Consider the following 24,570-nt stretch of genomic DNA (forward strand, 5'->3'; position numbering starts at 1 on the left):
GAACCAGACTGGTCATCATGGGCTCGTTGCGGGTAGATGTTGGCTCAACTAATTAACTGCGAGATCATGGCTTTCAGATCTTGTTTTTTACTCTTGACCTTGGGGCTGGGAGTTTTTACATCCATAGTTTCTGCAGAGACCTGCCTGCAAGGGGCTGTGTGGTTTGGGGCGGCTCTCAGACCTCAGTGTCCCCAAGTAAGCATCCAGCAAGCTAAGGGTCTTGCCTCTGGCTGCCTTTCTGTGACTTGGAAGACTTGGGGCGGGGGTGTCACACTTGAGTTTACCAGGTGGGCAGGGCAGAGGATACCAGGTTGCAAGCAGGAACCTGCGTGTTAGAGCTGGAAGTTGTCACTGCCCTTGTCATGCCAGAATAGGCAACTCTTCCTGTGTGGGTGTGCGGGATTTCACCTACGGTACTGCCCACTAGTCTGCAGCCACAGGGCCTATGGCAGGGATAGCTGATCAAAATTTGCGTTGTCAACTGAGTAATAGGAAACTAATTATAACCTCAGTTGTCCTAAGTTGGTTAGGTTGCACAAAGATCCTCCAAGACAGGTCAGCATCCCCCTGTGTACATAAGGATTAAGATGGAGAAAAGAATCACTTGTTAAAAAATGAAGCATTTGCCTGGAGAATGACGTCTGCTTATTCTGCTATCTTAGAGGGTTAGCCGCGTATCCAGCCCCAGGAACTTGATGACCTCACTCGCCTCTGTTTTTCACTTGTAAAATTCAAATGACAATGTGGACCTCACAGAGCTATCAGGGAGGATTTAGGGAGACCCTGGGTGTAAGGTGTCTGGGTTAGTGCCTGGCACATAGTAGGTGCTCAGTAAATGAGGGCCCCCCCCTTCTTCTAGACAAAGAATTGAGGGGCTTTGCCAATTTACAGATGGCATCTTGAAGGAGGCCAGCGTGTCGCTCTCTGTCCAGGCGTCTTGCAGACACGATTGTGCTCATGATGCTGGGGACAGCCTCTGCAAAAGGAGGCTGCGTCAGGAGGCGCTGTGGGGGCCGGGGCAGTGAGCAGGGCCTGTAGGAGCCGCCTCTGGTTTTCTCTCGCATCAGTGATCATTAGGAACCCCCGCCCCCACGGTCTGAGCACTTGCCCTTCGGGCGTGGGATGGACTGGGTGACAAGTGGCATTTCGCAAAGTGGGTTCCTGAAATCACCATTTTTGAGGAATATTAAGGAATCTGATATTTTAAAAATGGGCTTCGGGGACCACATACATTTGGGAAGGCTGGGTTAGATAAAGCTAAATGGGCCTCTTTCTGGTCACACTCCTCCGAGCCTTTGATATCCTTCTGTGAGTTTTTTCTCCTTAAGAAAGGGGCTAGGTTGGCTTCTCATTCCAAGTTGACTTGTTCCCTGAAGAGCATCTCGCATCCCTGTTGTGCCAAGAGCAGCTTGGAAAAGCCAAGTTACCTTCCAGCTTGGATATTCTGTCTCAGTACCTTCTGCCGGTGGGGGTGAGAATGAGGCCTAAATTGGTGTTTTCCCACTTGTTGGACCCTATCTCTACCCTCTGGGGTTTCCAGGAGAGGGTGAACCACTCAGGAAAGTGCCATCTGTAAGTGGGATGCCCCAGAAATCTCTCAGGAGCCAGTCCCTTCCCCGGGGTGAACGCTGACCAGACCTCACTTGGTCTTTGGCCTCCCAAGGTGTGGGGCTGCCTCAGTTCTGCCTGTCACGCCTTCTTTCCCAGGGTGCTTCCCTGCCACCCCGGGACCGACCTCTCGGCTTGTGGAATTGGAATGAACTGGCCTCCTTCTCCGCCACAGCCGCCGTTAGGAGACAGTCTCATCATCCTCCCTGCTCCTTTGGGGGCCTGTGGCAACAGAATCTGGCAGAGGGAGTAGTGGGGGCAGGTCCAAATTACCCAGTGTCACAAATGTGGCTCCCCAGGGGCCAGAGATGGGAGGTCCAGGCCCATTTGCCATCTGCTCACTCAGCTGGATTTCGTTGTGTGCTCTTGGCCAGGTCATCCACACATCCCGCCATGTCTGGACTTCCACCCACTCTAGCACTGTCAGGAGGGTCTCTTGGAGCCCTGACAAGGTATCAGGCAACTCAGGTGAGCCTGAGGAGCTGGGGCATCTGGTTGGGGTCCTGGAGTCCCTCACTGCTGGTTCCCCCGGCCCAGGGGCCCCCGCCTCTGAGCGGCATCTGGCATGCCCCCCTTTGGACCTCGTGCTGATGAATCACCATTTTCTCTTGCTCTCTCCTGTCCCCCACCCAGCAGAAAGTGCTTTCAGTCGGAGAGTAGAAAGCAAAGCACAAAACCACTTTGAAGAGACGAATAGCAGCTCCCAAAACTCCAGCGGTGAGTGTGCCCCATGACAGCTGCCCTGTGCTGTGGCTGCTGCCTCCATCTCCCACTTGTAGCAGGCGCTTTGTGGGCCGGGGTCTTCATGGTGCATGATGGTGGTGTTGGGAGGGGGCGGGGGCAGGGAATTTGGAGGCCAGGGCTGGGCAGAAGCTCAGGGGCCTTTTCTTCCAGGAACATCTCTCTGGGCTTCAGGGGGCATCTCTGGGACTGTGGCCCCTTTTTGTCCTTTCCCATGGAGAGAGGAATCCCCCTGCCCCATTGCCTGCAACGCCCACTAACGTGGCTCTAGAGCATTGGGCCTAAAAGAGCCATTGCTATGTTTTTTAGGGTAAACATTGTAGCCAGTTTCTTTCCAGGAGAGGCAAAGGGGGTGCAGTAAAGAAAGCGGTGGCCTAATAGCCAGAGGCCCTCAGTTCTGGCCCCACTTAGGACCAGGGACCATCCAAAGTTTCCCTTCCAGCCCCCACCAGCCAAGGTTTGCCTGAAGTTCCTTGTGGTGTTTTGGCGCCCCCTGGTGGCCGCCTCCCACAGGATGCGGGCAGAGCCTAGAGTTTAGCGTGCCTTAGAAAAGAGCAGCAAAAAGCGACTGTCCCCCCACCCCCTCCTACCCAACCCTCCTCTCACCACCCCTGACAGACCTAGGTCAGCCTGCAGGGCCACGGGTGGTCACCAACAGCCTCTATCTGAGAAAGGCACAGTGACAGCCAGGGCAGGAAGGGAAAACAATTCTGACACTTTTGTTATATTAAGGTAAGGCACCCACTCACTCTCTTGCACGGTTGAGGTTTCATTCACCATATTAGGTGTTGGCTTGTGCCCAGCACGTCCTGGGCACTGCTTGGGTATAGACAGATGATGAAACAGCCAGGAGCACAGGCGTGAACATGGAGGTTCCTGTGTAGTAATCTGAGCTCCAGCTCCCATCTCCAGCTGAGGTTCGAACCCCGGCTCTGCTGCCTGTGAGCTGGTGACTCAGAGTCCAGCCTCTTAATTCGTCCTCTGCTCTAAAGTGAGAACAGCACACATGTCCCTGTGCTGGTGAACATTCAGTGAGTGTCCTGCATAAATTAAGTAAACCAAGTGATATGCTGAGTGCCCTGAGCAAAGGAATGAGGTGTGCTGTGGGAACCCCAAGAATGTTGACACGATCTCGTAAAGTGTAGGTAGCGAGCGTATCTATTGACTTGTCCAAGCTGCTTCACCCTCTGAGACATGGGCCTAAAAAGGATGGACTTCTGCCCAGTGGCCACACAGGAATAAGTAGCAGATCCAGGACTGGACCCACGGTCTCTTGGGAGCCTCTGCTGCCAGCCTCTCCTTCTACCCGAGCTCATATTCAGGACTGGGAACCACGGTGTCAAGTGCAGCCCCATTTACTGAGCGCTTACCATGTGCCAGGCGTGTGTTCAGAGCTGTGTGCGTCTTACCTGTTTTCATCCTTACCACAGCCCCGAGGGAAACGGGGTCAGTGTTATCACCACTTTTTGGATGAGGACGCGGAGGCTCAGGAGAGGTTCTTTGTTGCCCCCACGTTACCAGCTTGAAGCGGTGAAGCCAGGATTCCCGGCCTGGTCCATCTGGCCCCGCTCTGCTGCCTCCCGCACCTGAGGCTCACCTGACAACACCAGAAAGCGTGGGGAGAAGTTCCATCAGGCAGAGCCCTTAGAAGCACAGCCCTCGCTGTAGCTGCACTGGTGCTTGGTGCCAAGCACCCCCCATCCCGGTGCCGGGGCCTAGAAGCAGCTTTCTGCCCCGAAGCGGGCAGCCACGCATGGGCATTTTCTCCTTGTGCTTTGTGGGCTCACCTTTTGAGCGTTGAGCGTGCCCTAGAGGGATGGCCCTGGCTGATGGTGCCCTGCCCCGTACCCCAGCGCCCCCCCCCCGAATCTGATGCTTCCTCTCCTCGGGGAGCCCCACCTGGCTCTCTACTTATTCAGAGTGGAAATAACGACAGTCATCTCAGAGCACCAGGACTGGAAGAGACTTAGCTAAACTGTTTCTCTTTTGCAGAAACTGCAAGTCCCCTGGTTTCCAATACTTTCCCTCTCCTGCAGAGTAAGTGGTGGTCCCATTGGGGGGGCTGGCGAGGGTGAGGCAGGACAGGGAATGGACTCCGCTGGCCACACGCTCTTGGGGCCTCCCCAGAGCATCTGACCTTGGGCTGCCCTTCCAGGCAGACCAGGCAGCTGGTGGGGGCAGGAGGAGGACCCAGCTCCAGGCGGGTGGAGGAGTTTGGACGTGGGACGGGGCCAAGCCCTGACCGTGGGCAGCCCGCCTCTGCCCACCCCCAGCCCTGGCAAGAACACAGACTTCCCCACTCCTGTTCACGGTGGTAGCCTCGGACACCTCTTCTGGCCCCGTGTCAGCCATCTACCTCCGCTCTTTCTCTTACCCTCCGTGGCACCCCTTCTCCTTCCTCCGTCATCTCTATGCCAGGCACCGACTGGAGTGCTGGGAACACGGAGATGGACGACAAAGGTCATGGGCAGACTTGTTCCCGTTCCTACGTGTGCTCTCAGTATCCCTTCCCTCGCCTCTTCCCTTTCTGCATCTTATCCAGCTTGCTCTTGCTTTTCTATGGCTTTCTCTGTTTTTTTACCCTGTTCTCTTGTTTCTTCTTCCCCTCCCTTTCCTGCTCTCTGTGTCTGTTGCCTTGTTTTTGGTTCATTCATACATTCATTCATTTGTTCACTCAGCAAACAGTGACGCCGTGTGCTTCCACAGGCAGAGAGATGGGCTGTGGCACCAATAAGACGCGGTCTCTGCCTAAGAGAGCTCCTGGTCCATTAGTGCTGTCCTCCCCAGCCCTTCCCCAGTGCCCAGAACAGTGCCTGGCACACAGTAAGCACTCAATAAATAGCTGCCTGACTGCATTAGATGGTCTCTTGATCTGCACGCCTTCCTCTCTCCATCACTCCTTCCTCCCCCCAGCCTCTCCCACACTAGTTAGCAACGGGGACAGACAGGCTGGGCCCAGAGTCCCAGTGTGTGTTTGGGTTCCCAGTTCCCAGTGTGCCCAAAGCGCAGCAGAAAGGTGTCCAGTGTTGCTCTGCCCCTGAAACGACTGCCTCATTCTTTCCCCTAGAACCTTACACCTGTGGCGCCTGTGGGATCCAGTTCCAGTTCTACAACAACCTGTTGGAGCACATGCAGTCCCATGCGGGTAAGGGGCCCAGCGGCCCCCCAGTGATGCTGCAGCCCTCCCTTCTCCCTTTCCTCAGACCCTGCAAAAGGCAGAGATGGCGGAGCCAGCCCGAGACCCCCAGGGAAGGCCATTCCTCCACAGGAAATGGTCACAGGACGTGGGAGCTGCCCTCAGGGAGCCCCAGTCAGTCGGTTATAATATGGGGGGAGGTCTGTCCTCTGGGGGGACAGCGGGCTTGGTGGGAGCACAGAGAGTGGGCGTGGAGTGAAGAAAGGCTTCTAGAAAGTTGTGGCTCCTGTGCTGAGCCTGGAGGCCAAATAGGAGCTGACCAGGAAGGAAGCGTCAAGGTGGGAATTGAGTGTGGTTTGACATGAGTGTGCACAGATGTGCGTGGGGAGGCGTCAGCCCCATCTCAGCAGAGTCACATTCATGGTGACACTGTCCCACAAAGCAGCTATCCCTAAACTTAAGCAGGCGTCAGTCACCCTGAATTTCAGATTCTGTAGGTCTAGGGTGTGGCCTAGGATTTGCCAGGGGCCATACTTTGAGAACCACTGCTGTGGAGCTACAGGCTAGTAGTAGTCTGCTCCCGCCGTAACCTTTTTATCAGCTGTTTTGCCATCTTTCCAGCTTGCATTAACCAGCTCCCTCACTCTAGACCATCAAACACATACCTCCGATGTTAGGTTTTTGTGACTGTAGCACCCCACTTTGGGTCTAATTTTTGTTTTAGTCAGGGAGACACTATTTGCTGTAGCAGATAAATCGAAAATTCTCAGTGGTTTTAACATAATCATTTCTTTCTCAGTCACATCACAGCCTAATGCAAGTGGCCTGGTTGGGTGGCCTTCCACATGGTGATTCAGGGACCCGAGGTCCTTCCTTTGTGTGACTCCATCCTCCCCTGGGTCTTCAGGAGCCTGCCTCTGTGACTGGTGGGCGGGGAGAGAAGCACCCTTTGCTTTTTACCTCTTTAGGTGACAAGTGACACATGTCATATATGCCCAAATTCCAAGGGCAGGAAAAATGCCCAGAGCTGCTACCCAGAGACAGCCCAACACTCTGCAAAGGCAAACAGGAATCTGGGGGAGGCAGCTAGCTGTCCCTGACACCCCTCCCTCAGAGTAATCCTCTGGAGGCATTGGAAATGATGTAAGAAAAGTACCGGACACGTGCTGGTTCAGTAATGGTCGGGTAGCTGCTGTTATTTCTACTGTTATTATTATTATTATTATTGCTTGTACCTCTCTTAGGCTCACAAATCTTTCATATAACCTTCCTGGCCTGACCTGACTAGCACAGAGTAACACAGGGCTAGACTCTTTAAGGCTAGGTCCTGCTCTGTTAGCGTGACCTCCATTCATTCATTCATTCATTCATTCGGCATCTAATTATTGGGTATCTGCTGTAGGGTAGGCACTAACTCACATGGTCTTTTGTGGAGCCTATTATTTATTTCTAATGGACTTATTAAAATCAGGACAGAGTTGGATTGGCAGCCAAGACATGCGAGCTCCCCTCCCCGCTCTGGCGTGCCTCCGTGCCCTAGGACCTCGGGCTGGCACCTTTGTCCCCCCCTCTAGGAGTCTTCATTTCTAACACAAGGGCACCTAAACCTGCTCTCTCCAGCTGCCTTCCTCACCCCACGGTTCCACCTACACGTGTCTCACCTCCCACTTTGCTTTGCCGTTACCCATCCTGCACCAGGGAAAGCCTTAAATGCCAGCTCAGGGCACTTAGACCTGAGCTTATGGGGAACAGTGACAGAAACTGGGAGGCTGCTCAGGAACCCCTGCCTGAGCACACTGGGACTTTCACAGACCAGCCCCCTCACCGCTCCTCCTCCTGCTCTGAAACCCCAGTCCTCTACTTGTGCCTCCTTCTGCCAGCTTCTGGAAGCTGAGGCTAATTAGGGAAGAGTCTGGGTGCCTGTCCCTCCCTGTCCCTCAGGCAGTTGGGCAGAGGCCATTAAAATGCAAATCAAGGCTGAACCTTGTGGTGGCCCCACCGCCCCCAAGCATCTCGACTTGTTTTCCACGAAAAGCTTTGGGCTGCTTTGTTCTGGTCCAGTGCTGGCAGAGAATGCAGGAGGCAATCCAGTGCAAATCCAGGCTGAATCCCAGCCAGGCTGAGTTGGGATTAAAGGATTGACTCCATAGAGAGAAATTAAGCGTCATGATCTGCGCAGTTCACAGTGCTGCTGATAAGGGGGATCAGCCTCGAATAACACCAATCTCATTAAGCGGCTGCTGAATGGCACAGGGTAATTCCCGCTAATAAACTTCTTTTCTGCGCTGTAGGAGAACCTGCCTTGCCTGTGGTAACAGTTCAGGAACGCATTTTGGCAGTGATAATACTAAAGACAGCTCACATTTAATGATCGATTAGTGTGTATCAGGTGTGGTTCTATTCATCAGATCTCCTGCGCAAGCCTGTTAGCTAGCTGACGTTATCATCCCGTAGTACAGATGAAGAAACTGAGGCTCAGAGAACATAATCGCTGGCCCAGAGTTGCACAGCTGCTAACATGGTTTGAGCTCTTACTTGGTGCCAGGACTTATTCTGGGAGTTGTACACATATTAGCTCACTTAATCCTCAGAACAGCACTCTCATATTAGCTCCATGTTACAGATAAGGAAATTGAGGCACAAAATGGCTAAGTAACTTGCCCAAGGCTATGCAGTCACAGTGTCAGACCAGGATTCCAACTCTCTCAGTGAACTCCAGAGCCTGTGCTCCTAACTACCACCCTGTTCAGCCAGGTAGATGGGGTGGAGGGTTAGCAGAGGCAGAGTCCCCTCAGACGTCATTCCTGCCAGCGCCTTTCTAAAGTACCTTGAGGAGGACCATAACCAGGAGAGCCATGGGGACTTGCCCAGGCGGCAAACAGGTTGGCAGTTGCAGTTTAGGATTTTGGAATGGCCACACCTGAGTTCTTAATCCCCCTGAGCCCATTCACCTCTCTGGGTCTCAGTCTTCTCATCTGTAAAGGGGGCTAACCAGCGCTCCCACAGGCTGGGTGAGGGTTCTGGAGATGACATGTGAAGTATTCGGGGCCGTGGCACATTCTAAGATAAGACCGGACAGCAAAGGGGCGTATTTTCCATTTGCCTCTGCCAGAAACAACCGCTTTCTCCTTCCTACAGCAGTCTGTCCCTGATGACAGCCTTTATTCAGCTTTAAATCCTGCCCTTCACGGATGTGTATGTGTGTGTGCGTGTGCATGTGTGTTACGTACTGATAGCTACATTGAGTAAACCTTATTTCCAGCTCAAGCTATAAATCAAGCCTACTCACAGAGCATTTACTCAGTACCTCACCCATTCAACAGCAGTATCTGAAATAGGAGAAAAAAAATTGTTTTAATCAACCAATACTAGACATTGTTATCTACTGTTAGGTTGAGGAATCTCTATTCCCAGTTCTGTAAAGTCAGAGAATGAGGAAATCACCCTGCAGCTTGCCCTGTCCTGGCATTTTAGAGAGGGGAGGGGAAACTGAGCCCCAGAGAGTTAAAGTGTCTAACTCAAGGTGTCATGAATGGGACGGGACTATCAGAGTAGCAGTCTCACACACGTTTGTGTCTTTCCACAATGCCAGACTTTATTAGAATAAAGCCATGGATCTAGTCCTCCTGACTCGGCTTACCATGGGCCTTAACCAAGGCTCTGGCCAGGGGATAGCCTCCAGTAGTCAAGGTAGAGCGGTTTCACGTGAGGGTCACACAGGTTTGCAAGCAGTAGGGTTAAGCAAGGTGAACAGTCTTATGAAAGAAAGATGAGAGAGAGTCCTGTGTTCAGCGAGAGTCCCTATGGTGCTGGGGTGTATAGTGTTGGGCGTCAGGCCCGGCAGGTGAGACAGTCAGGATGCGAGGCTTCAAGTGCTCCATCTGGGACGAGGGCAGGTGCAGCTGTCAGCTCGTCATCTGAGGCTTGAGCGATGGATGAGCTGTCAGAGAGCTCTGATTTTATGCTCAAGAGTTGGTGCGGTGCCCCCATCTACAGTCTGATAAAGCCGTCCAGGTGGTCACACTCCACCCTGCGTCTGGAGTTACCTGGTTAGGGCGTTCACTGGGTACGCCTTTCACAGGATGCTCGGGCATGGTGGTCACTTTGTGACTGACATAGCTATCAGAATTATTAGAGTCCATTTTGTGTTCATAATTAATGCTCTGTACATGAGTTTATACCGACAGCCATGAGAGAGCCAGATTCAAATCCAGGGCTTTCAAATCCCTGTACTCCAATGGAGAAAGTTAACAAGAATGGCTGCTGGTTTTCATTTTAAAATTGTGCTTCTCCTTTTTAAATGTAAAATCTGTTCATTAAAAGAAATTGGAAAAATGTAGAGAAATTAGGAAATGAAGAATCAGCCATAGACGCACTACTGAAAGCTAACCACCATTGCTCTTTTAATGTGTTTATTTTCAGTCACTTAAAAATTGGATTTATTGAGCTATAATTTGTAGAAATAAAATTCACCCATTTAAGAGTACAGTTGGAGAGTTTCAACAAATGTATACAGTCATTGACTCACCATCACCATCAAAATATATAATATTACCATCAACCTAAAACATTCTCTCTTGCCTCTTTGCAAACCGTTCCTTCCTTCACCCCAACCGTGGCAGCCGCTATGTGCTTTCTTTCACAATAGTTTTTTTTTACCAAATTTTATATAAATGGAATTAACCGGTATTTAGTTGTTTGTGTCTGACTTCTTTTACTTAGCACACTTTTGAGATTCATCCATGTTGCTCTGTGTTATTGGCAGTTCCCCTTTTTATTTCTGAGTAGTAAAGCATTGTCTGTACCACAATTCGTTCATCTATTCACAAACTGATGGACATTTAGATTGTCTCCAGGTTGGGGCTACTATGAATAAACCTGCTGTGAATATTCAAGTACAAGTCCTTGTGGGGACATACGTTTTTAACTCTGTGGGTGTATACCTAGGAGTGGAAGTGCTGGGTCGTATGGTAACTCTATGTTTACCCATTTGAGGAATTGCCAGACTGTTTCCTAAAGTGGCTGTACCAATTTTACATTCCCACCAACAGTGTACAAGGGGTCTGATTTCTCTATATCCTTGATGGCTTATTATCTGATTTTTTTTTATTATAGCCATCCTGTGTACGTAAGGTGGTATTTCATTGTGATTTTTATTTACATATTCCTGGTAACTAGTAATGTACAACATCTCTGCATGTGCTTATGAGCCATTTGAATATCTTCCTTGGAAAAATGTCTATTCAGATCATTTTCCATTCTTTAATTGGTTTTGTTTTGTTTTGTCTTTTTATTATTGAATTGTGAGTGTCCTTTACATATTCTAGATACAAGACCTCTATAGATGTATGATTTGCAAATATTTTCTCCCATTCTTTGGGTTGCCTTTTTATTTTCTGGATGCTAGCCTTTGAAGAGCAAAAGTTTTTAATTCTGATGAAATCCATTTGTCTATTTTTTTCTTTCATTGTGTATGCTTTGGGTGTGAATACCTAAGAAACCATTGCCTAACCCAAGATCACAAAGACTTAACTCATTTTCTTTTAGAGTTTTATAGTTTTAGCTCTTACATTTATGTCTATATTCCATTTTCAGTTAATTTTTACATGTGGTGTGAGATAGGGGTCCTTTTTCATGTGGATATACAGTTGTCCTCGCACCATTTTTTTTTTCTCCCAGGAATCAAACACAATTTATTTTAGAACTAAACAGGACAGAATGACTAACAAAGTTGTATCCTAAACTTTTCCGAGAGACATCTTCTCCCCAGGCTCCATGTTATTTATTCATTTTTACAGTCCTATCAGTGGCCTTCATAACATTCACAAAGCATGTACTAATTCTGTTATTTGATTTGAGGAGTCAAGTTTGACAATAACAACTTTTCCATTCTTTGTGCTTTCGAACAATTCTCATACTCCCAGCTGCTAACTCATCAATTAAAATTTTCTTCTAAAAATCACTTAGAGCAAGAGGGTCATTTATACATATTCAAAACAAGAACCATTTCTCCAGTGTCCACGGAGGGAAAAACTGACCTGACCAAACAGAAGAAAAACTGTTTCCTATTTTGGCTTCTCTGTTTTAATGGGCAGGAAAAAAAAATCCCTTGTTGTTTTCATCTCAGTTTCAACATAATAGTGTCAATATCCTTTTCTTCCTCTGAATCTTGATCTGGCATCCAACATTGATCTTTTACATTCAAAAAAATGAATATTTCAAAGCTTTGCAGTTTCCTTCCTTCAGACACTGCCGAGGGGATTTTCCTTCCCGGAGCGCACAGTCCGCCTGCAGCCGACCTGCGCCCAGGTCACCCTCCTTCACGCCCGCGCACGCGCCGCTCTCCGGCTGGTTCTCATAATACCGGGGCATGGCTGCGCCTCCCGCCCTCCGCCGCCCCGACTGCTGCTGTCCGCAACAGCAGCAACCCGGCTACGCGCGAGCAAAGCCTGGAGGAAAGGACCGGAAACTGGCGTCAACAATTTCCGGCCCTAGCACCATTTTTTTGAAAAGACTTTTCTTACCCCCATTGAATTTTTCTGGCACCCTTGTCGAAAATCAGTCGACCATAAGTGTGAGGGTTATTTCTGGGTTCTGAATTCTATTCCATCGATCCACAGGTCTGTCCTTGTACCTCCAGTCCCACACTGTCTTGATTACTGTAGCGTTGTAGTAGTTTTGAAATCAGGAAGTGGGAGCCTTCCAACTTTTTTCTTGTTCAAGGGTCTTTTGACTATTCTGCATCTCTTCTAGTTCCACAAGAATTTTAGGATCAACTTGACAATTTCTATTAAAAAAGTCAGTAGGGCTTTTGATAGGGATCGTGCTGAAACTAGATCGGTTTGGGTTTTTTGCTCTGTTTTGTTTTTTGCCATTTTAACAATATTAAGTCTTTCAGTTCATGAACGTGGAATGTCTGTATTTATTGAAGTCTTCTTTGAGTTCTTTTAGCAGTGTCATTAGTTTTCAGTGTACAAATCTTGCACTTCTTTTGTAAGTTTATTCCTAAGTATTTTATTCTTTTGGACACTATTATAAATGGAATTATTTTCTTAATTTAATTTTTGGAGTGTTCATTTGCTATTGTGGAGAAATATAATTGATATATGAATACATTGTTACCTGCAACCTTGCTGAACTCATTTATTTAGTAGTTGTGTGTGTGTGTATTTTCTATATAGAATTTTCTATACACACACTATGTCATCTGAAAATAGAGATAATTTTACTTCTCTTCCATTGTAATCTAGATTTTTTTTTCCTAATTGCCCTGGCTAGAACCTCTAATACATGTTGAATAGAAGAGATGAAAGTGAATATTCTTTCTTGTTCCTGATCTTAGGGGAAAAGCTTTCAATGTTTAACCATTAAGTATGGTATTAGCAGTGGGTGTTTCATAGATGCCCTTTATCAGGTTGAAAAGAGCTCCCTTCAATTCCTACTTTGTTGAGTGTTTTTATCATGAAAAATGTATTGGGTTTGTCAAATACTTGTTCAGCATCTATTGAGATGATCATGTGGTTTTTGTCCATTCTGTTATTAAGGTATATTACATTGATTTTTAAATGTTGAACCGACCTTTTATTCCTGGAATAAATCACACTTAGTCATGATGTATAACCTGTTACATATATATAGCTGAATTTGGTATGCTGTGTTTTATTGAGGATGTTTGTATCTATATATGGGATAGTGGGCTGTAGTTTCTTTTCTTGTAATTTCTTTGTTTGATTTTGGTATTATAATAATACCTCATTAAATAAATTAAGAAATGTTCCCTCCTCTTCTGTTTTTGGGAAGGATTTGTGAAGAGTTTCTTTAATATATGAATTTACTAGTGAAGCCATCTGAATTTGAACTTTCTTTTTCTTTCTTTCTTTCTCTTTTTCTTTTTCTTTCCTTCCTTCCTTCCTTCCTTCCTTCCTTCCTTCCTTCTGAGAGAGAGAGAGAGAGACAGAGAAATATTTTGATTACTAATTTAATTTTTTTCTATAGGTCTATTCAGATTTTGTTTCTAGAATCAGTTTTGGTAGGTTATGTCTTTCTAAGAATTTGTCTGTTTCAGGTTATTTAATTTGTTGGAATACTATTATTGTAGTATATTTCCTTATAATCCTTTTTATTTCTATCAACTCAGTAAACTTAAGTTTCCTTCTGTTCTTAATTTGCTGCGAGTTTGTGTCGTGAGTAGGTGTTGAATTTTGTCACATTTCAATGTGCATTTGGAGATTATTTCTCTTCTTTTTTCTCTTAGTATAGGGAATTACACTAGTTGGTTTTTAATTATTAACCCCAACTTGCATTTCTGGGGTAAACTCCACTTGGTCATGATGTATTATTATTTTTGCTAATATTTTTGTGTGTATATTTATGTGAGGATTGTGTGTACATTTGAGGATTTTTGTGTGTATATTTATGAGGGCTATTGTTCTGTAGTGTTTTCCTCTAGTTAGAGATGAGGGTAATGCAAGCCTCAGAAAGTGATTTTCTAGTAAATGTACTGAAAAGACAAAAAAGCCAACTTGGAAGTCGTTCTTGTCTTGTCAGCCCACAGGCCTCTTACACTGTAGTGTAACACACTGTCCCCTTTGTGCCCACAGCGGACAATGAGAACAACATTGCCTCCAACCAGTCCCGATCACCACCTGCTATTGTGGAAGAGAAGTGGAAACCCCAGGCCCAGAGGAACAGTGCCAACAACAGTAGGTCTCTCTCTGGCTGGAGCCTGGGGGACTCGTGGAGGTCTGGCTCTCGTACTCCCAGCCCCCGCTCTGGTTGTTCCCTTCTTGCCCCCCACCCCTACCACCTGTGCCTCCCATGATGATGGAAGACCATGCATAACAGTTTCCGAAGCATTTTCACCCGTAAGACCCCGTTTGTGTGAATTATGACCTCCCCAGGATAGACAGATGGAGGTCCGGGGAGAGGAGGGTGAGCTATTGTGGTCAGAGAGCACACCTTAGTGACAGAGTCAGAGCTGGAATCCACTCTTAATGGTTTCTGTTGTCTGCTCTTTCCTGACGTTGTGGCCTCATGAATTTCATTCACTAGAGATTCCTTTATGAGAGGCCATTCCCATACTGAGGACGAGATCAGGCTAGTCTAGTTGGCTTTACAAGTCTAGGTGAATGACACATGAAGGAGTACGTGACACACATACCACTATATTTTATCCCCATGAGACTCGTGTTATTTAAAGGCAGCCAGCAGCGGCAATCCGTGTGTGTCATGAAATCTGTTCATAATTCGTAATACTAGATGCTTAGAGGACTAGGCTGCTCCCAGACTGAGGATCCTCAAATGCTGGGATTAATGCCCTCTCTCCTTGTGTTCCCTGCCAGCCACGAGCAGTGGTTTAACACCCAATAGCATGATCCCTGAGAAGGAGCGGCAGAACATTGCCGAGCGGCTGCTGCGGGTCATTTGTGCCGACCTGGGTGCGCTGAGCGTGGTGAGCGGGAAGGAGTTCCTGAAACTGGCACAGACACTGGTGGACAGTGGCGCCCGCTACGGTGCCTTCTCGGTCACGGAGATCCTGGGCAACTTCAACACGCTGGCACTGAAGCACCTACCACGCATGTACAACCAGGTGAAGGTGAAGGTGACGTGTGCCTTGGGCAGCAACGCTTGCCTGGGCATTGGCGTCACCTGCCACTCACAGAGCGTGGGCCCCGACTCCTGCTACATCCTCACAGCCTACCAGGCCGAGGGCAACCACATCAAGAGCTACGTGCTGGGCGTGAAGGGCGCAGACATTCGTGACAGTGGTGACCTGGTGCACCACTGGGTGCAGAATGTGCTGTCGGAGTTCGTGATGTCGGAGATCAGGACAGTGTACGTGACGGACTGCCGGGTGAGCGCGTCCGCCTTCTCCAAGGCCGGCATGTGCCTCCGCTGCTCAGCCTGTGCCTTGAACTCGGTGGTGCAGAGCGTGCTGAGCAAGCGGACGCTGCAGGCCCGCAGCATGCACGAGGTTATCGAGCTGCTCAACGTGTGCGAGGACCTGGCGGGCTCCACAGGCCTCGCCAAGGAGACCTTCGGGTCGCTGGAGGAGACCTCGCCCCCGCCCTGCTGGAACTCGGTCACGGACTCACTGCTGCTGGTGCACGAGCGCTACGAGCAGATCTGCGAATTCTACAGCCGGGCCAAGAAGATGAACCTCATCCAGAGCCTCAACAAGCACCTGCTCAGCAACCTGGCGGCCATCCTGACGCCAGTGAAGCAGGCGGTCATCGAGCTGAGCAACGAGAGCCAGCCCACCCTGCAGCTGGTGCTGCCCACCTACGTCAGGCTGGAGAAGCTGTTCACCGCCAAGGCCAATGACGCGGGCACTGTCAGCAAGCTGTGCCACCTCTTCCTGGAGGCCCTCAAGGAGAACTTCAAGGTGCACCCGGCGCACAAGGTGGCCATGATCCTGGACCCGCAGCAGAAGCTGCGGCCCGTCCCACCCTACCAGCACGAGGAGATCATCGGCAAGGTGTGCGAGCTCATCAATGAGGTCAAGGAGTCCTGGACCGAGGAGGCGGACTTCGAGCCCGCTGCCAAGAAGCCCCGCTCTGCCGCCGGCGAGAACCCCGCAGCTCAGGAGGACGAGCGGCTGGGGAAGAACGAAGTGTACGATTACCTGCAGGAGCCCCTCTTCCAGGCCACGCCCGATCTCTTCCAGTACTGGTCTTGCGTTACCCAAAAGCACACAAAACTCGCCAAGCTCGCCTTCTGGCTACTTGCGGTCCCGGCTGTGGGGGCCAGGAGCGGATGTGTAAATATGTGTGAACAGGCACTTCTAATCAAAAGGAGGCGACTGCTCAGTCCAGAAGATATGAACAAACTCATGTTTCTGAAATCCAACATGCTTTAAGACTTGACTTCAGAATTAAAAAAAAAAAATTGTAAAAGGAAAAGAAGAGAAGGGTAGGAAAAAAAAAACACACAACACTGTCGCAAACAAAGAAAAGGAATTTAAGTTCTAAACACTGTGGACCTCATTATAAATGCCCCCTGGAAACTTAAGTGCTTTTTTTCAGTGTGTGTGTGCATGTGTGTGCACACCCGCCCCTGTGCGGACGTATCCGAGCACACATACCGTGGGTGCGGGCGTGGGGCTCTGCGCTCCTCTGTGTGGCCGCAGAAGCTTTGCGCACGCGTGCACACACATACTACCCTGGTGCATGTACCCTCGCCTGCTCATGGGCGTGTGTGCATTAAACTGGGTGTGTCAGGAAAGCTGAGTGTTCGGGAAAGAGGGAAGATGCTTCACCTCCTTTTCTCAGTAAGGGGCTTTAAAGACTCCATTTTCAGGTGTGCAGATTGGTGGAACGCTGATGTAAAGTGTTCAGGCAGCTGAAATCTGAAGTGACTTGACACTCTCTGTCCTTCACCCCGTGGTCCGCCTTTTCCCTCCATTCCCCTCCTCCAAGCCCTCCTGACCCTAATGCAGCCCCTCCACCCCGCCCCTCCCCAGCTGCCCTGCCATGGTTTCTCCAAACTGCATCAGATGGACAGTTTCTGCACTGGACTTCGTTCTTGCACCTTCAGGGCATTGAGCTGCTGCCTTCGAGACACCCTCGGGTGTAATGGGGCAGCCGCCTTAGAAACACACCTATCTATCTCCCCAAATCAGGAAAGGAGACTTTAAGAATATAAAGCTGACTTTTGGCTTTTTAATATAAGAGAGAAAAAAGACATTTTTCAGAGAAGTATAGATACTGTCTCCACTCCTTTTTTCCCCTTAACATTTCAGCAGTTCTTACCTTTTTTTTTTTTTTTGGCTTGTCTAGTTTTTTCTAATTTTTAGACTCTGCTAGGAGGCACTGAATGTCTATAACTTATGTTTTGGAGGCTTTTTAAAAAAATGGCCCTTTTTGTTCCTCAAGTCACACTGTAAACTAGCTCATCTCAGTGGTATATTCACTATCTTAAGGTTTTTATTAGCCTTCCCTGTACAGTCCAGTTTTCATGTATTTGGACAGCCAAGACCATGCACATGGCTGTGCTGTTTGGAGACCAGGAATGGGGTTGGAGTCACAGGTTTCACAGATTTGGAGTTTGGTGGAAGCCATAGGGAAGCATGTGGCTTAGGAGTTTTCCTGAATGTAAGCAGGTGACCCGCCCTCCTGGCTCATTGTGTCTGGTACTGCGAATGTCTGACTTATATACCCAGAGTGCATTACACTACTCGCCACATCACTGACACTTCCAGCTCAGCAGGGACTCCTGAGTTGATCCGTGTTCACATCCATCACACCTCAGACCCACAGCCTCTACCCCCTCCCCAGGACTCCAGGGGTTCCGGTGGTTACATTGCCCACAGCCCTGGGGTCCCCACGCAAGCCTCAGCCCTCCTTCCAGGACAGTAGTTGAGCATGGTGCCTTGTGGGCCAAACAATTGATGTTTTGGGGATGGAATGGCATTAGGCCATATTCAACTTGATGCTGTGAAAGATATTTAGACTTTTCTCTCCATGAGCAATTTAGGTTCTACACACTCAGTCCAAATGCTCAGAGCATGGCCCCTTTCCCCTCACAAGAGTTGGTTCCATCAGGATAAGCGCTCAACCCCCCACACCACCTCTCCATGAATAAAGTTCTCTCATATCCTCCGGTGCCCATGGTCGTGGGATTGAGATGGTTACACCAAGGGCTTCAGGCTGAGAAAGCCCAGCATTGTGAGGGGCCATTCGCAAAGGTACATTCTACCATCTTGGGGTTGACGGTGTCCACTCCATCCCCTCCTAGTAATAAAGCATTACTCAACTGCGAGATACCTCGACTACAAAAAGCACTGTACAACAACAGCCCTCTTACCTGGTCTGTGGCAGACGAGGACGTGAAGTTGGTTTAAAAACACTGTCCCTGGGGTCCAAGTCTGCTCACTTTGCCTCATGAAAACTAACCCTCCTAGTCGTCGACATACTGAAATGCATCAAAGTGGGCCGTTTCCACAGTCTCTGCCGTAAGCCATGGTCTCAGGAACCACCATGCCATTTCCTCTCCTGGAGAAGTTCTAGGTGTTTCTTCCACAGCATTTCCAACCTGAGGTCATGCCATCAGAAGAGCCTCCGTCTGCACGGGACAGCCATCTAATGTCACTTGCTAGAGAGTATGGGAGCAACAAGCAGACTTTTTGATGGGACCTTTGGGGGCATTCCAGAAGGTGGCTGCAGGGTTGCTGATGAGTGACAGATGCCTACTGCGAGAGATCCCTCCAGCTTTGCTTTGCTGGAGGGATCAACAACCTGGCACTTTAACCACACAAGAAGGGTCATAGCTACCCACTTTGTGTGGTCGGTGGGAGCGGAACCTTGGAGCCCAACCTCCTTCTACTTAGAGCAGAGCTGTGCTGGTGTTGCCCCGTTTTTGGACCAGTTGTTAGAAAGCAGGTATTTCACTTTCTTGCAAAGCTATTGGAGACCAAGCCCAGATATGCATTTAGAGCACTCAGCATTCTTCTCTTTAGAACACGGGATATCTGCCCTCCAGAATGAAAATTCGAGTAAGTTTTACTAAACATTAGATACCTAGTCATATGTGTCACCTCCTGTTCTTTCTTTCCACCTCAGTTCAACCCTCAAAGCTTGGCTTGCTCTGCAGGCTTGATGTGAATGCCACTGGGTAATCTGAAAGCTGTTTCCTGGGGCTGCCCATCCAGATGTGGTAACAGGGTGGTAGGTAGTCATTTCTCTCTTGCAACCTCTGGTTCCCCCAAAACTGGTGTTATCAGCAGGAAAGACTGCACCAAGCTTCCCTTGTCTGCTGTCTCACGCAGGTAATTCCCATTGTGCAAATCCTGCTGTAACGAATAGCTTAACAAATCCCAAAGATCTCACAGGTCCAGCCACTGGCCCCCTGATTTCCAGCAATATCCACCTTGTTCAAATTCTAGTTCAGCCAAAGGATTGAGGTAGGCTCTTCCAGTTCATCTCCAGGCGCCCAACCTGGCATTGATCTTCGGAAGGATTTTGTCTTCTGTTTCCCACTTCAGTGACTGCTGTAGGACTTTCCACCATAGGCCCTTGGGGACTGGCAAACCAGGTGCCATTTCTGTCTTGTTCTGAGCAGCTCAAGGTGGTTGCCTGCTGACTTGGATACAACTCATCTCAAGCCATGTGATGCCCAGGACAGAACTGGTCTTTGTTTTGATATATTCAGACCCCAGAGGAGACTCTTCAGGGGGTTTGCCCCTCACCGGAGGTCAGTTGGCTTCACCACCAAAGCCCAAGCCAAGGACCATGCCTCATGGGTGGTCCCTCAGATTTGGAACAGCCCAGGAGTCTCGGCTCTATCCAGAGCAATGGTGCCATCCCAGTCATCGTGAGTGGATGCTCTCATCCCAACACTGTTCTCCTTTCCCTATACCTCAGTCTCCCAGCTCGGCTTCCCTTCTAATGGTTGTTAGAGACAAAGAAACAAAACAGAGGAGCCACCTGCTGTGTCCGCATCAAGCCTGCCTGACCTCATGCTTGGCATTCAGAGATTGGCTCCTGGATCGGAAAAGGGTACGATGACATTGAGAAGTTATGGGTCTCCAGGATTCAAAGAGGGACTTTTTTTTTTTCTTACACCAGGTCCGTAGGCTGGCAGGTGTTCTCTCCTTCAGTTTGCGCCTTTTTCTCCTGCACTTTCAAGAAACACCAGAGAAAAACTCCACAAGGCATGTTTTCCACTGTGAAGCTGAACTTCTTCTGTCTTTAGGAGTCCCCTGTGCTTGCAGGAGGCCACCTGCTTCTACCTGGACTTGGACTAGACTCCTTAGAGAGTGGGCACCTGGAGATGTCGAGGATACAGCACACACTCTCTGGGGCCCACAGGTTCACAAGAAAGGTTTGAAATGACGTTGGGAGGTGGGTGAAGAAGGGAGGTTTCGTGAGAAGTGGCCCAGAAAGGGACAATACCTGGCTATGTTCATCATCATGGATGTGCTTGCAGACACAGGGCACAGTGGGCAGCCTCCTGCCCCACTGAGCTGGAGCAAGTTCATAGCTGTGCCCTTGCCTTGGGAACAGGGCACTGCCTGTGTCCCTGGGATGTACCCAAGGAAGGGCTCCTAGAAAGCCTGCTGCTTTAGACAGAACCGAGAGGCTAAGTAGAGCTCAGGCTGTTCCCTGGAGACTGGGTGGGGGGCTCTTACTCGACCCCCGCCAACCTCACCCCAGCCTCTTGTACCCACCTGGGCCAGCGGGAGAGCTGGGACAGGGCCTGCCCCTCTCTTCACTGTGGCTAATGTTTGCTAGGCCAGTTATGGTGAACCAATGATACAGTGTTTTTCCCTCTTATGTTTCCCTCCCAGTTTCCCCTCTTCAGGGTTTTCTGGAGGATTTTGTTGTTGTTTTTCTTTGTCTCTCATTTGGGTTTGAGGATTGTTGTCAGTAGAGGCCTACCTTTTTGTGAAGGGGCCCTGTGGTTACTGTGCGAAAAGGTCCCTGCTTCCGTTTTGATGAGGGTGAAGATCTTTAGGTTGCTGTTTGTATATCCACGCCCCCACCGCCGCCACCACAGTGTTGCTTTAAAGATGCAACTCCTGTACAGAGAACAATCTGCTGGGTTTGCAGTTGGGCGTCAGCATCAGGACCCTTGAGGGTTCTACCCATCCATATGCGTTCCACTGGGCACCTTGACTCTTCAAACCAAAGTTCCTTATAGGGGCACAGCCCAGCCTTGACCGCAACCTCAGGGGCCTGGGGACCCCTGTGGTGCTTCCTGAAGTCCAGCTTGGCAGAGACCTTGAGGTCTGAAACCAGCCAGAAGGAGGTGCTCCTCCCACAAGCCAGGTGCCCGCCAATCCCTGCCTGGGACCCTCCCACCCAGCCCAAGTAGCTGGGATCCCAAGCAGTGAGCAAGCTCATGGACTGGCATGGGGCTGGGACTCACCAGGCAGGAGGCAGAGGGACCGGTGGGGCTGGAGGCTCTCAGACCCACCGGGCGTCATGTCCAGGGCCATTCAGAACCCAGGCATCAGGAAATCGTTTTGTACAACCACCTGAAGCAGAGATATTTTTTAAAAAATATAAATTATTTTCAGTTCTCTTCTGATCCTGCCTTTTTCTTTTCCCCCACAACTTCACATCGGTGATTCTTTCACATCAGGTAAATCGAGAAAGCCTTGGTGCCCCCTCCCTCCTGTGCCCCACTCAGTAACCACGTGTGTGCACCACCACCCCCATCCTTTCTCAGTAGTTAAGATGTTCTAGGCAATACCATAGGCACATGTGACTGTGTCTCGAGTGCAAGAAACTCAAGTCATCTTAAAAAAATACAAAAAAAAATTTACAAAAAAACAAACACAAAAAAATATCTTTTTTAGGCCAGAGTTTTCTACAGGTATTAATGAATATTTTTCTTAATCCTTATAAGTTTTATGTGTTTAATATTTCTTAATACCGGTAGCATTAATTTATACTTTTGTAGCAACACAATATTTTTATAAACAGCCAGTGCTTGGCTCAAGTCTCCACAAGGGGTTTATGCAGGGCCATCTTGGGACCCTGTGTACCATGTACTGTATTTAAAAAAAAAGTTACCTAGTGTCACCCTTGCTGTGTTAATTAACAAAAGACGTTGTTTGCAGTCTCCTGTGTCAGTGTGGATCCAACAACTTGTGGATCCAACAGCTCTGCAAGGAGTCACATTGCATGGGGGTTGAGTTGATGGTTCTTGTGTGATGTGTAAGCCCCCGAGACCAAACGAGGGTTTATTTAAGGGTTTCTGTTTGTCCTTTGGGTTTTTTGTTTCACTTTGTTTTGGTACCGTTTCTCCATTTACAGCGAAATCAGTTTCGTGATGTTGAAAACTTTTACTGATGTCATATGGAGGAAAGGACCAGAAAAAAGAAAAGATTTTTACAAAGTAATAAAATTTAAAACTGAGCTGTTTAAATGTTGCTGTTTTTACCTGTTTGTTCTTGTCTGAAAGTGGGACATTCCCAGGGAGAAGAGGAAGGTTCCACTTGGTTCTTTAAATCGCCAAAAGCCCCAGCCCAGAATTCAGAACCCCTCTACCCCATGAATTCTTGCAACATTATTTCCCAGTTGGTTGATGCCAAGGCAAAAAGACATCCTTTTTAACGGTTAGAGGATCAGTTGGTTAAATGATTTCATGTCAGTGTTGTATTTATGGTTTTACAATAAAACAACCTTTAGAAAGATGGCAGTGTGTGATGTTATTTCTTGGGTTTGGGTTTGGCCATGTCACCCAGTTAGGAGCATCTCCTGGTGAGTAGACATGGACCAGAGGCAGGACGTCTGGAGGTGACAGCTGGCGTTCATCCCAAGGGGGACTCTGAGGTTGGGGTTGTCAACTCCTTATCTGAGCTCACTGCTCACCTCCAGCACCAGACCCGGCTCAGCCAGTGTTTGATAAATGAGGTGGGTCATGGCCAAAAGGAGATGTGGGCCCTGTGGGGCTTGCTTATGGAGCATTAGCCCATGGAAGAAAGGGTGGATTTAATCAGAATCCTACAGACCCTATGCCTAAGGGACACATCCAAGTTTGCCTTCCCCAGTGGTCATTCATGTGCCACTTGTGACCCTGTACCCTGCGACCTTGGCCTTCTCCCAAGTAATATGTGTGATTTTTTGTGTTGTGCGTATCATCCGTTTTCTGGGGAAGAGTGTCCGTGGCTTTGCCAAATTCCTGGTGGCATCTGCAAGCACCCTCCACGGTGAACAGCAGGGACCAGCCTGGGTGGTCTTGCCCCACTGCAGGCCTCGCCCAGAGCCTCACACTACAGACGCGGCACCTCAGTGCTCTGCTGGAATAGAGTCCACCTGAAGGCAACTCAGAAGATGCCACCCAAAGACAAGCTGTTACCTGAGTGGGCGAGGAAGCGCGACAGCTCCTCCTAAAGCAGGCCTGATGCTGCCCAAACACCCGTTCAAAGGTAAAACTGCCATCTTGCTATCAAGGTAAGGGATTGCCAGACACCCCAGCATCTCAACCAGATACGGACGGGGTGCTCTCCTTGAAGAGAGAGCGTTACTTGGATCAGCTAAACAGATTCCATTGAATCCCATGTGTAACAGCATGCATAGACACAAGCTGGGTCAGCCTCCCAGAGGGCAGCAGCCCTGCCCTCCGAACCGTCCTTCTGTGGGAGTTTCCTGTTGATAATTGGACTGTGTGGACATTCCTGGGCGAGTGGTAGAAGTTTAATCGAGGCGTTTCTATGCGATCTAAAACAAAAGGCAGGAGTCCCGTAGCTGAAGGAATCCTCCCCAACACTTTGCAACATCGAAGGGCCAGCCTCTGGATTTTAAAGTTTAAAAAAGGATGGGTTTTTATTAAGCAGCCACATCTATTTTGTAACAGAAATGAATGTGACTACTTAAGAATCAAGTGAGGGAGACTTCCGGTAAGATGGCGGAATAGACAGACGCTGTGCCAACTGTCCCCCAGGATCACACCAAAATTACAAATAATTTATACAACATTCAACCTCAGAAGTCCCCTGAACACTAGATGAACAGAACCTCTAAAGGAAGGACTTAAAGAGGATGCCACGTCGAGTCTGGTAGGAGGGGTAGAGATGAGAGAGGCGAACCCCGCGAGGGACACCTCAGCGGTGGGGAGGCTTCTTCGGTTGGGGAACAGACCCTCCGGCCCCACACCGCGCTCACCAGCCCAGAGTTACGTTGCCGGGAAGAGGAGTTCTACGATAGCTGGAAGTAGAAAATAGTGAGGACTCTCTTTGCTCAACTCGGTGAGGCTGAGGGCAGCTGGAGAACCAGTGGAGCCGGCAAACCGACTCGCTCACTGGTGAGCACTCACCTGTCCCTGGTGGAGGGAATAGCTGTGTGAGCGGGGCCCAGGAGCCTCCAGGAAGGACTGAACTGAGCGCCTTTGGCACGGGAGCTGGAGGTTTTGGGACCATTGTTTCCGTGGTGTGGAGCTTGCACATGAGTAGTGCACAGGAAGGCGCCATTTTTTCAGGGCTGGGACCTCTCACAGAGGCTCAGGTCTGGGACTGCATTGGTCTGCTGGAATTGGCACAGGAGTGCCTGTGTGCGTGCACGCGCATGCGGCCTTGGATCCCCACCCTCCGCGCTGCTTGTGCTGCGTAGCCATGGAAAAGCCTGGCGGGTGCCCTTCAG

At 49.2% G+C, this 24,570-nt stretch overlaps 1 protein-coding gene and 1 pseudogene across 5 annotated transcripts in view; one reads left to right on the forward strand and one right to left on the reverse strand.

Annotated features, from left to right (window-relative positions):
* Positions 1 to 22,625, forward strand: part of ZNF618 (zinc finger protein 618) — a 170,781-nt gene extending 148,156 nt beyond the window's left edge. For 2 of the 5 annotated variants that reach the window (XM_019635874.1, XM_019635875.1), the window contains 4 exons: positions 2,242 to 2,325; positions 5,417 to 5,494; positions 14,086 to 14,187; positions 14,827 to 22,625. In XM_019635874.1, coding sequence (XP_019491419.1) covers positions 2,242 to 2,325; positions 5,417 to 5,494; positions 14,086 to 14,187; positions 14,827 to 16,343 — 1,781 coding nt within the window. In that variant the 3' untranslated portion in view covers positions 16,344 to 22,625. Of the gene's footprint in view, positions 1 to 2,241; positions 2,326 to 4,341; positions 4,387 to 5,416; positions 5,495 to 14,085; positions 14,188 to 14,826 lie in introns of all 5 variants that reach the window. The other 3 variants (XM_019635877.1, XM_019635876.1, XM_019635873.1) reach the window with 2 other exon arrangements.
* On the reverse strand, positions 11,529 to 11,857 carry LOC109379340 (cytochrome c oxidase assembly factor 5 pseudogene; annotated as a pseudogene).
* Positions 22,626 to 24,570: the final 1,945 nt, after the last annotated feature.

Source organism: Hipposideros armiger, unplaced genomic scaffold (genome assembly GCF_001890085.2).
Source record: "Hipposideros armiger isolate ML-2016 unplaced genomic scaffold, ASM189008v1 scaffold_24, whole genome shotgun sequence".
NCBI classification, from domain to species: Eukaryota; Metazoa; Chordata; class Mammalia; order Chiroptera; family Hipposideridae; genus Hipposideros; species Hipposideros armiger.